The sequence below is a fragment of the Gekko japonicus genome, unplaced genomic scaffold (assembly GCF_001447785.1).
Source record: "Gekko japonicus isolate JY-2015 unplaced genomic scaffold, Gekko_japonicus_V1.1 scaffold167, whole genome shotgun sequence".
NCBI lineage: Eukaryota > Metazoa > Chordata > Lepidosauria > Squamata > Gekkonidae > Gekko > Gekko japonicus.
Window position 1 is genome coordinate 1,604,923 of NW_015164670.1, and position 12,500 is coordinate 1,617,422.

General features: G+C 55.8%; 1 protein-coding gene across 1 annotated transcript in view; it reads right to left on the minus strand.

Moving 5' to 3' along the window:
- Positions 1–12,500, minus strand: part of ALDH1A2 (aldehyde dehydrogenase 1 family member A2) — a 63,661-nt gene that overhangs the window by 8,025 nt on the left and 43,136 nt on the right. Inside the window, exons 6-8 of the mRNA XM_015409164.1 lie at positions 10,596–10,724; positions 10,361–10,474; positions 2,576–2,678 (exon numbers count right to left, since the gene is read on the minus strand). Coding sequence (XP_015264650.1) covers positions 2,576–2,678; positions 10,361–10,474; positions 10,596–10,724 — 346 coding nt within the window. The remainder of the gene's footprint in view (positions 1–2,575; positions 2,679–10,360; positions 10,475–10,595; positions 10,725–12,500) is intronic.

Sequence of the window (12,500 nt, forward strand, 5' to 3'; positions counted from 1 at the left end):
AGGAGGAGGAGGAGGAGGAGGAGGAGGAGATTGGATTTATACCCTGCTCTTCACTACCTGAAGGAGTCTTGGAGCGGCTTACAATCGCCTTCTCTTCCTCTCCCCACAACAGGCACCCTGTGAGGTAGGTGGGGCGGAGAGAGCTTGTGACTGGCCCAGGGCCACCCAGCTGGCTTCATGTGGAGGAGGAACGGGGGAATCGAACCCGGTTATCCAGCTCAGAGTCCACGTCTCTTAACCACCACACCAAAAGAGATGCTTCCATGGAGAGACACGTGGACTAGTAGTCAGCCTCACCAGCCCAGCCCAGAAGGATCCTCACGCGCCCCTCAGAAAGCCCAGGAGAGAAGACCGGAAACGCCTTGCAGGATCCCACCAGGCAAGGGCAGAGTTCCTGCCCTCATCAGAACCCGGAGCTCCATTCTCAACCCTGCCCTGAGTCGACCTTCCCCCCCGGGGGGGGACGGGGACATGTGTGTGTCATCCCACGCGCCAGAAATCTGCAGCCCACCCCCCACTGTGTGGCCAGAAGCCAAACGTTTGGGGAACTCTGTGGGGGAGGCGAGGCGCTGACAAAAAAGAGGGAAAAGCGGGAGCATCCTAAGATCAGAAGCTTCTGGGCGTCAGGCAGCTGGGCCTCTGGGGAAGCAAAGCTGCCCGGTGCCCGGGAGGGGCTGCTGCCAGGGTGTACAGAAATCCCTCCACCCCTCCTGGACAGAGAGAAGACGGGCGGCCAGCATGTCTCCTCTGACCGCAGCCTCCGCCCTTGTCTGGCAGCGGGAGAGCTGGACCCCGAAAACACACCTCTGCTTGGCCCCCTCCCCTCTGGCTCCCCCAGGAGCATCCAGAGTCACAAAAACTCACACCTCAGTTGTGGTTCTCTCAGACTCAAGCCAGCAGCTAGGGGGAAAGCAGCCACGTGCTAACCTCTGGCTGTCCTTTCTAGACTGCATGTGGAGGTTAGCACGTCGCCAGGCCCACAGCTACGGTGGGGCATCTTGGGGCTAGGCCCCCTGACTTGCCGGCAAGGCCCCATGACTCCCCATCTAGCCCAGGGTGCCGCGGCCTTCTCCCATGAATTAAATTGATTCGCTGTTGGATGTTACAAGTTAAAACACATCTATTTCAGTATTTACTGGGTTAATACTGTTTACTAAATCACATGTTTGTTTGTGACCAATGTGTTTAGAGAGTTAGAAAGCCTGCCAACTTCAGATCTAGTTTGTTGTTCTGATTGGAGAATAGAGTGGCTAGTATTAGCATTTTATGACCCTTTGTCCACAGCAAGAAGAAGTCCAGTAGTCTCCATTAGACTTCTGTCTCCATTAGATCTCTGCCATGTTCTGTCTAGCTGTGAGGATGTAGAAATATAGCTCTTTGTTATTTTTCATCCCGTATACCTTTTCCCCATGCTAGGTTGTAGTAAACTTTTATATTTTAAACACATCGTGGACTCTGACTCTTTAACACTCTGCTGACTCTGCTGATTTACTTTAAGTACTTAAGAATACCCATAAAACCCAACAATTTGCCAGTGCCCCCTACGAAATTCAAACGCCCCCCGACTTACAGAAATCCTGGCTAGGGCCCTGTGTGACGTAGCTGCCTTTCGCATAACGAAACGATGAAAGTTAGGAAGAAAGAAGGAGAAGACAGAAAGTTGTAAAATATGAAAGGCATAAGGCTGAGTGAAACAGTCTATTGAGCACCGTTGATCAGCAAGACTTGAGACCCATTCGCCTCAAAGGGTACAACTCGAAAGAATTGTTTTCCACTGGCTAATTAAAGAAGATTTCTTATCACGGTTGTTTTCCTTACGAATCTCCACCCTGTCCCGTGATCTCTCGTCCTTGACTTGGGAGCTCCACGTGGGGCCAGGAGATGCCCTGGAGTTGCAACTGGTCTCCCAGACTACAGGGGTCAATCCCCCCTCCCGGAGAAAATGGGAGCTGCCAGCGGGTGGACTCCACGGCATCGTGTTCCCCACCCTCTGAATCTCCAGGAATCCCAGGCTCCAGGTGTAATCCCGCCAGAGGAGTGGTCAGTGGCAGCGCGGCAGCTTCCGTTCCCGAACCACTGGCTTCAACCTGGCCTTAGCCAAGAGCTCCCTGGGCGGCCCCAGGCGAGGGCCTGCTCTCCAAAGCCTCGGTCCCCATCCGCAAGGGATAGATATTGACCCCGGCCTACCTTACAGGGCTGTTGTGTGGAATTTCCTGAATGCACAGGCCTGCTCCTTTGATGCTCAGCATCATTGTTAGCAGCCTCTGGCTGTACAGTGGAGACGGAGACAGCTCACAGCCGTGCCCTTTGCTCCACCAAGAGATGCTTTGTAAAGTACACATGTAAAGTACACATGTAAAGCGGAAACATCGCCTAGGCGTCTAGTCACACCGGCCACATGACCACGGAAACATCTTCGGACAGCGCTGGCTCTTCGGCTTGGAAACGGAGATAAGCACCGCATCCCTAGAGTCGGATCTGAGTGGCTTTCGAGCAAGGGAAACCTTTGCCTTCACACAAACATGCACGCACGGGGCATGCACCGAAGGCGAGAGAAGTGCCGCGGCCGACTTACAATCTGCGTCTGCAAAAATAATGTTGGGGCTCTTCCCCCCCAGCTCCAGGGTCACCCTCTTCAAGTTGCTCCTCCCCGCGGCTTCTTGGATCAGCTTCCCAACCTGGAAGGGAAAGGAGAAGGCCGTTTCTACACGCAGCCCAGCAATCTGAGCACCGGCCGGCCGGCTCTGTGGAGAGCAGAGAGGAAGACGTCAGTCTTTGCAAAGCCCGAAACGGAGGCGACCTCAGACAGGGAGCTTCCCTGCAGCAGCAGCCCAAGGAGAGGGGAGTCCGTCAGAAAAAGCTCAGTCTGTAGCAGGAGAAAAGAGCCAGAGTCCAGGAGCGCCTTCAAGACTAACACAATTCGTGGCTGAGTTGGGGCCGCGGTGGCTCAAGTGGTTAAGACGCTGAACTGCAGACCGGAAGTTCAGAGTGGGGAGAAGTGACCCTTATTTTTTTGTTAACTCCATTACTATCATTTGACATTCAACGGGTGTTGTCTATGGAGTGGCTTTAAACAAGAACAATCGCAAGGCAGTTGAGACATTATTTAAACACTGCACAGCACTTCCTACATTCCAGTATTTGTCACATAACACTGTATCTCTTGGGGCCACAGTGGCTCAAATGGTTAAGATGCTGAACTGCAGACTGGAAGGTCGGTAGTTCGGCAGTTCGAGACCCGAGTGCCGCGTGACGGAGCGAGCTCCCGTCTCTGGTCACTCTAGGGGGGGGCCCGTGACTCCGGGGAGTGCACGCCCCGCCACAGATTTGGTTAGTCGTGAAGGTGCATCAGAGGAAGTGAATGTTTGCACTGAGGCAACTGAGGAGCAAAGAAACCAACATCCCGCTGCAGGACAAAAGGGCAGTTCCTACGAAGCTCTCTTCTCCGGAACCAGACTCTTGGTTCATCAGGTTGCTGGGACTGGCAGACGCTCTCCAGGGTCTCAGGCGGAGGGAGCTTTCAGGAGTGAGGAGTGACTCTCGGAAGTGCAGGCCGTGCTACAGATTGGGTTAGTCTTTAAGGTGCATCAGAGGAAGTGAACGTTTGCACTGAGGCAACCAAGGAGCAAAGAAACCAACATCCTGCTGCAGGACAAAAGGGCAGTTCTTACGAAGCTCCTTTCTCCGGAACCAGACTCTTTGTTCATCAGGTTGCTCAGACTGGCAGACGCTCTCCAGGGTCTCAGGCGGAGGTCTTTCGCATCGCCTCCTGCCCGGTCCTTTTTTAACTGGAGATGCTGCCGGGGATGGAGCCTGGGACCTCCTGCATGCCAAGCAGAGGCTCTGCCCCTGAGCCACAGCCCCTCCTTACAGCTCTCCAGGGTCTCAGGCGGAGGTCTTTCCCCTCACCTCCTGCCTGGTCCTTTTTAACTGGAGATGCCGGGGATTGAACCTGGGACCTTACCTACTTGTCCTGGCCCCTGCCAAGGGAGGCCGGTGGCTCCAAGCCTCCCCAGCCAACCCCGATGCCTGGGGAAGCAGGCAGAGGGGGGAACTAGAAGGGCAGCCCGGGGGTGGTACGGACTCTCCTGCCTCTAGAAAGGGGGGGGGGAGGCCGCTGGAAAAGGAATCCTGGCCCTGAACCAACCGCATTGGCCTTTCCGGCCCCTTCCGGAGGCGCGCTTGGCCACAGAGAGGCAGCACGGCCTGGCTCGGGAGCCCCGGGGAGGGGGGAAGCAGCAGCCTCCCCCGGAGATAAGGGAGGTAGGAATGCTGGCACCCGCTGGCACCGCTTCCCAGCTGCCAGGTGAGGAAGAGTCGGGGGGCTCCCTGGGTGAATGCCAAGGGAGGCCCAGGAGGGCCGGGCAGTAGCCTCTGCCAAGCGGGCCGCCTCCTTTGGCGCACCTCTCGGGAAGGGCCCCTGGCCTGCCTTTGTGGGCACTTCACATTCTGGCAGAGATCCAGAGCAGGGGAGCACACAGGCAGCGGGGAAGCAGGGCGGAGTCATGGGCCGGGGGTGGGGCTTCGAGGTGAACTGGCCCAGGAGAGCGGCTCCATTGGATGAAGGGAGCCGGGACTCTGGGAAGCTCACACCCAGGAGACCTTCTTGGTCTTTCTCTCGTATGGTGTTCCTGGGCTCAAATCTAACGGGAAACAGACAGGTGACTGCTCTTGGATAAGGGGGTTCACAGGCAAAAGGGATGTTGCAAAAAAACAACAACCCCCAGTTCCTTCTTGCACAGGAGGACGGGTGTTTTGCGCCGAGCAGGAATCCCTCGGAATGAATCGCAGATGTGAGAGCAGCTCCCCAGCCCACAAGGGCTCCCTCTAAGCTGTAGAGTCTTGTGAGCAAAAATTTATATTTTGTGAGCTACTGGCATTAAAGTAGTGAGGGAGCAGGGGTCATTTCCTGCGGGAGTGCACAGGAGCGGAGCTCTGGCAGTAAGGAGCCCAGGGGGCGGGCACATGCAACAAGCCCCACCCCCTGCTCCCAGCAGCCCTCAGTCGGGCCACGAGGAGCAAGAAGCAGCCAGGTAAGTTGCAGAGCCCCCCTTTCGGCCCGCCTTCAGGCACAAGCTCTCCCTCCTCCACGAGGACAGATCTGTACGTTCCCCCCCCCCCAATAGCTAGCCATCCAAAACAGTCAGGTGGAGCCTGAGTGGTGCCTTCTGACACACGTCCGGTGATGCCCGGGGGTGTGGCGTATGCAAATAAGTCATGCTAATGAGTCATGCTAATGAGCTCCTGCACCTCTTTTTCTACGACATGACCCCTGTGAGGCTCCTGCATAAACTAGTTTGCTGTGGAGCCCCCTCCTTCCTGAGCAAAGACAAAGATGTGTGAGCCGGAGGCTAAAAAACTGTGAGCTAGCTCACACTCACTCCGCTTAGAGGGAACACTGGCCAGTATTAAAAACCTTGTGTACAATTGTCACTGGCCCTCATGTTCAGGGGGTATAATATTGTGTTGGCCCTTGTGTTCAGGTCACTCGTACTTGGTAACGAGGCTTTCATTGGGCCCTTTTATGTTTTTAACAGTTTCTCTAATAAATACCTGCATTTTTGTAGATAACAATTATACGCTAGGTTTTTAATACTGGCTCTTTATCAGGCTGCTTTCTGACCCTTATGGTTCTTGATTCGAAGTATTGGGGTCAAGTTTGTTTTCCTCTCCCTGTGTCTGACGGCTCCCTGTAAAAAGGTAAACGGTTTCCCTTGCTCAAAAGCCAGTCAAATCCGACTCTAGGGGTGCGGCACTCATCTCCGTTTCCAAGCCGAAGAGCCAGCGCTGTCTGAAGACATTTCCGTGGTCAGGTGGCTGGCATGACTAGACGCCGAGGTGCACGGAACGCTGTTCCCTTCCCGCTCCCGACTGCCATGCCAGCCGCTCAAAAAGCGGAACTTTCGCTCACAGGACTCCGCAGCTTAGAGGGAGCCTTGCCTCCAGCCCCAGCCTGTGGGAAGGTGGGGGAGGGGGTGGCGGTGGGCGTTTGGTTTGTTATCCAAACACAGCTTGACCCCGAGGGGAAGATCACAGCCCTGGTCCATCCCGACACCACCCCCCTGGGAGAGGAACCCGGGGCCCTGCTGAGACAGCCCAGCCAGCTGGAGAGACTGCCCTGCAGGGTCCGAGGTGCCCGATGATCCGCCGGTGAGGAGGTCCACTGCAGGCTCAGATTGTCAGCTTGCAAAGGGAGGGGGGGCCCTAGGATCGCTGACCCCCTCACCTCCCGACTGCGAGAAGCGCAGGAGACAGATCCAAAGGGCTGCCGGTTTTTACCGTTCCAAACCACAGCCGTGTTTCGCACCTGACTCCGATACCCCCACACAAGCCCCCCTCCCCCCTCCTGCAAACTACAGATGGGGGGCCTGTGGGGGTTTATTTTAACCCTTTGCTACTTGGGCTGCCTGCCGTTAGGGTTGCCAGTCTCCAGCCGGGGCCTGGAGATCGCCGGCCATTGACGACAGAGATCGGTGTGTCGTCCCCCCCCCCCGGAGGAAACGGCCGCTTGGGAGCGAGGGCGGAGGCCCCTCCCCCTCCCACGCCCACCGCCCCCCCCCGAGGAAACGGCCGCTGGGGAGCGAGGGCTGAGGCCCCTCCCCTCCCCAAGCCCCACCTCTGCAGGCTCCACCCCCAAATCTCCAGGTGTTTCCCAACCTGGACCTGGCAACCGCAAGAGTTGGGGCCAGCCCGAGAGACCGTCAGAAGATCCCAGGCGCTCACATGCAGGGTGAACGGGAACTCTCCCACCCGGGCTGCTGGGAAGCCAAACGCCTTTTACAAAGTCAACGGAATCGCTTGGTCCAGCTCACTGCGCCCCCCCGAAGGGAAAGACTTTTCTGGCTCACACACCCACTCTCCACCTGTGCTCAAGGAAGCAGTGGCATGATCCCCCAGGCCGCTCTTCTGGGAGGAGGATTGGATTTACACCCTGCCCTTCACTCGGAGTCTCAGAGAGGAGGAGGAGGAGGAGGAGGAGGAGGAGGAGATTGGATTTATACCCTGCCCTTCACTACCCAAAGGTGTCTCAGAGCGGCTTACAAACTCCTAAAGGAGGAGGAGGAGGAGGAGGAGGAGGAGATTGGATTTACACCCTGCCCTTCACTCGGAGTCTCAGAGCAGCTCACAATCTCCTTCCCCTCCCCACAACAGACAGACACCCTGTGAGGTAGGTGGGGCTGAGAGAGCTCTGACAGAAACTGCTCTTTTTCAAGAACAGCTCTTGTCAGAACTACGGCCTGCTCAAGGTCACCCAGAAGCTGCAAGTGGAGGAAGAGTGGGGAATCAAACCCGGTTCTCCCAGATTAGAGCCTGCGCTCCTAACCACTACACCCAACTGGCTCTCCAGAGTGGCTGACAATCCCTTCCCCTCCCCACAACAGACAGACACCCTGTGAGGCAGGTGGGGCTGAGAGAGCTCTTTAGAGGACTGCTCATTAGAAAGAACGGCTCCGAGAGAACTTGTGACTGACCCGAGGTCACCCAGCCAGCTGCATGCAGAGGAGGAGTGGGGAATCAAACCCGGCTCTCCCAGATTAGAGTTTGCTGCTCTTAACCACAACACCAGACTGGCTCTCAGACTGGACAGCAGTGGCTCTCTCTCCAGTGGGGCGTGTGTCCAAGAAGAACTCCTTGCTGGGCTGGCCCGGGGAAGGCCTTATTGGGGCCCGGCGTCTGCCCCCCTGCCCTGGAGGGGCTGCTTCGAGAGATCCTCTGGGAACTTGTCAGGGAAGCCCAGGGACCTCAGCTGCCTCAGGAGGGGCTGCGTTCGGCCCCTCCCCAGCCAGGGAGGATTGCCGGAGGGAGGGAGGGAGGGAGGGAGGGAGGCGGCTGCACAGAGGCCTGGATGCGTCCCCACGGCCACATCCAAGCCGGGCTCCCACAGCTGTTGGCTCTGAACATTTGCCTGGCCTCTCCCGCCGTTTGCTTTGATGCGCTCAGCCAGGCCCCGGTTGGTTGACGAATGTTGTGCTCGGGCTTTGTTACTCCAAGTGCAGAAAGAAAACACACACACACCCCGCCCTCGCCGTGGGGGGAGGAAGCCTCACCCAGGCCCCAGAGCACCGAGCCCCACCCGAGGCCTCCTCCGGGGAACTGAGCCGCCTTCCGGGGCCAAGTGGCCTCCAGATGGGTGTTGGAGCCGAGCAGAGCCACCCTTCGCTTCTCCGGCCACTTTGCCGGCTCAGGGCGACCAAGAGCATCTGGTGCTTTCCGCCTGGGGGAGCCGTGGTCCCCCTCCGAGGCAGAAACGAGACTCTGGGTCTCTGGGGAACGGAAGCAGCCGTGGCACCCAAAACCCTTGCAAAACACTCAAGCCCGTGGCCAGCAACCGTCGGGGACCACAAATCCTACCCGGTTTCACCCAGAATACATTCCTGGCCACCCACACGGCAGCATCCGCCAGTTTGGTGTAGTGGTTCGGAACGCGGACTCTAATCTGGGAGAACCGGGCTGGATTCCCCACCCCTCCACTTGCACCTGCTGGATGACCTTGGGCAAGCCAAGCCATAGTTCTGATAAGAGCTGTTCTCTCAAGGGCAGTCCTCAAAAGAGCTCTCTTGGCTCCCACCTGCCTCCCAGGGTGTCTGTCTGTTGTGGGGAGGGGAGGGGAAGGGAGTTTGTAAGCCGCTCTGAGACTCCCTCGGGTAGTGAAGGGCTGGGTATCAAACCCAATGTCGTCGTCGTCGTCGTCGTCGTCGTCTTCTTCTTCTTCTTCTTCTTCTTCTTCTTCTTCTTCTTCTTCTTCTTCTTCTTCTTCTTCTTCTTCTTCTTCTTCTCCTTCTTTCTCCTCCTCCTCCTCCTCCTCCTCTGGCTTCTTCTTACCACGTATTAAACTGCCCAGCATAAGAACATAAGAGTAGCCAGTGTTGAATCAGACCAATGGCCCATCCAGTCCAACACTGCCTTTATCAGATACCTTATTCTACTGATTGCGCCGACTTGCATTGTGTGAGCTGCCTCGAGTCTTAATGAGAAAAGGGGGAATATTACATAACGTAAATAAATACAATAAAAGAATTCGACGTCATCATCGGGACTAGTAGCCGTTGAGGACCGTTCCCCTGTAAGAATTGGTCCAGAAGCCATCTGAAACCCAGGAGTCCCTCCTTTGTATGCGAGACCAGAAACAGGGCACTGGGACGAGGAGGCCTTCCAACTGGCGCTTCTTGTAAACGCTGCTTCTTTGACACATGCAAATTGGCCTGAGCTGACTTAGTCGAAATCACGGAGATGAGGGACCAGCCCTCTGATGCTCCACATGTTTCCGGCAGTCTGGGTTCCTTCTCCCAGGCTGCAGTTGTCGCCTAAATCAAAGCAAGGTTCTTTGGTTCCTTGGGCTGTCCCACCAGTAACAACTCTTCCCATCTGTGAACATGTGGAGGGCTTGTCTTGGTCCTTAGACGTGGGGGGGGGCGGTTCTAGTGTGGGCCACTTTCATGACAGTAGGAAATCCGGCCACCAGGACCCGGGAGGGCTACAGTGGGGCGCCTTGGGGCCCAGCCCCCCAACTTACTGCAAAGCCCCCCGACTTCCAATTTTTTATTTTATTTGTGTCGCTCCCTTGGAAGTGTGTTGAGGGTGTCTGTGCGGGGTGCCCCCTGACTTATTTAAAGGCCCCTTGAATTTAAAAATCCTGGCTACAGGACCGGCGCTGGAGCCTACTTGGCGCTGGAGCCTACTTGGCTGCACGTCCAGCCTCCTTTATTTGGCTGCTGTCCCCAGGGGGCCTAGTCTAGTCCCTCCCAGCGGTATCTCGTGCTCCATTCCTGAAAAAGGCGAGAACAAAAATACCCCCTGTGCCCATTCACTCAGGGGAAGGGACTACTAAGCAGTGAGTGATTGGTCGATCTATACTTCTCCAGATCTCAGAAAGTAAAAATCCGCAGCGTTTGAATTTAAATGCCTATTACAACAAAAGCCCTCTGGAATGAGGCTCCGCGTTTATTTTGGCTACGAGAGATAATTCCGAAACGAAGGCCATCTGCCCGTCGTCTGCCCTCCCTACCCAGCGCGGCCTCTCGCAGGAGAAAACGGATCGATCCAAACAAAGCCCACCTACGTCCCGGAGATCTATCCGGGGGGACTCGCCCCTGAGGTGCCGCTGCTCCTGGCCTGGGCACAAGCCAGTGGGGCAGATGCGGGGGGGGCGTGACTCAAGGGCACCAGAGGCAAAAACAGATAAGTCCAGCGCATTCCATGCAATCCACAGGGGCCCTCTCCCGCCTGCCCGGGAGCGCACCAGGTGGGACCATGGGAAGAGGCCATTTGGATACCCTTTTCCACCCCTGGGCGCCACCCTCTGCTCCCAAGTAAAAGCTCTTCTTACAGGCCAAAGCTTTTGCTTTGGAAATCAGCTTACCTCGGTGGACCCCGTGAAGGCAATCTTGTCGATGCCCGTGTGAGAAGCGATCGCTGCGCCCGTGGTGGGCCCAAATCCTGGCAAAATGTTGACCACTCCCGGCGGAAACCCGGCCTGTTAAGCAAAGCAAGGGGGAGGCAGGGTCACTGTGCGAGAAGGGACCACGCCGCAAGTCATGGCCGCTCTCAGGCCGCCTCCAGGACGGGCCCGGGGCCACCTCCTGCTCTGGGCTCACCTCCTTGATGAGGGCTCCCATGTAGAGCGCCGTGAGGGGGGTCTGCTCGGCTGGCTTGATGACCACGGTATTGCCACAGCAGAGGGCCGGGGCGATCTTCCACGCAAACATCAGGAGGGGGAAGTTCCACTGCAGGGGAGAGGGGGCAGCGGTCATCATCACAGGCAGAGTGGCTAGAATTGGTTTCCGTAGCGACCACTGGGGTTTCAGGCCTAGTCCGCTGCTCCGAAGCCTGACTCTGAGGCCTACTCCTGGTTAATACATTAACTACGTTTGCTTGTGAGGCCAAGTCATCCTCCACTATAATTGGAATGTCCAATTCTCCCCACGAATATAAGATTCAGGTGGGGCAGCCATGTTGGTCTGAAGCAGCAGAACAAAGTTCGAGTCCAGTGGCACCGTTAAGACCAACAGAAGTTTAATTCTGGGCGTAAGCCTTCGTGTGCAGGCACACTTCCTCAGATACGTTGAAATGGAAGTTACCATTCCATGTAAAGCTTGTTATTCCTGTTCGGTCCTTGAATTTGTTAAACATCTTCATTACGTTGTATGCTAATTGCTGCTCACCCTGTACCTATATGTATGGACTGGTAACTTCCATTTCAATGTATCTGAGGAAGTGTGTCTGCACACGAAAGCTTACGCCCAGAATTAAACTTCTGTTGGTCTTAACGGTGCCACTGGACTCAAACTTTGTTCAGTTTGGTGTAGTGGTTAAGTGCGCGGACTCTAATCTGGGAGAACCGGGTTTGATTCTCCACTCCTCCACATGCAGCCAGCTGGTGTGACCTTGGGTCAGTCACAAGCTCTGGCACAGCTGTCCTTGAAAAAGAGCAGTTTGTGTCAGAGTTCTCTCAGCCCCACCCACCTCACAGGGTGTCTGTTGTGGGGAGGGGAAGGGAAAGGAGTTTGTAAGCCGCTCTGAGACTCCAAGTGAAGGGCGGGGTATAAATCCAATCTCTTCTTCTTCTTCCCCCACATTCCCATTATCAATTTGCCCTGGAATCCTTTGTATTTAATTGGGAGTTCTGCCAAGTTCACTTCAAACTCTGGGCTACTGATTCCCCTTAATCCTGCATGTTCTTCCTGGTAAATATTGTTCTTTCTTTACAAAGTTAGGCTTTATTCAGGTGATTTCTGCCCGTCTATCTCTCCAGCCAATTATTTCCTTGTTGTTTATGTCTACAGTTTCCTTATATTCCCCATTTAAGTCTTCCTGCACTTTCCATACATGTAAGACTGTAGCTGGTCTCTCTATTTGGGCTTCTTCTAGTACAGGGTCTTCAGTCCTTTTAACTAAACTAACAGTCTTGGCTGAGGTCTGCTGTCTTCCTTTGTCTAATTTTGGACAATGGGCTTTCATGTGTCCTTCTTCCTGGCAGTTAAAACACACTATCCCTCTCTATTTGGCTCAGGAGCATCCTGCTTTGCAGCGTTGGTTTTAGATGGCTCAGTTTTCTCTGAGGTGTCCCAAACTTTATTTTTAAATGGAGGTCATCATGGGCAGAGGGCCACGCCTCCCACCTTTATTCTGGGGAGGGGAAGCTTTGCCCGCACTTAGGAAGGGCTCGCCTTGCCCACCCCCACTCCTCCATTCCCCAATGGACAACTGGGCATTGCCCACTGAGTCATGAATACAATGCCTCCTGGTACAGTGGAGGGTCTTCTCGAATAACTGCCACCCGAGCCCCCTGAAGGGAGGTGCCAGGGACTGAACCAGGCCTCCAGGCAGGCAAAACAAGCAGCTTCCTACTGAGTCGTGACGGCACAGACTGGGCAACACTGAGACTGGCACAGCAGAGCCCTGGTGAGCAGTAAGGCCATCAAGCACGGCCCCCGTCAATCAACAGGCCGGACATCTGGCCAGCCTCTCTCTGTCTTGTTTGAAGCGAGCAGGACAGTCAA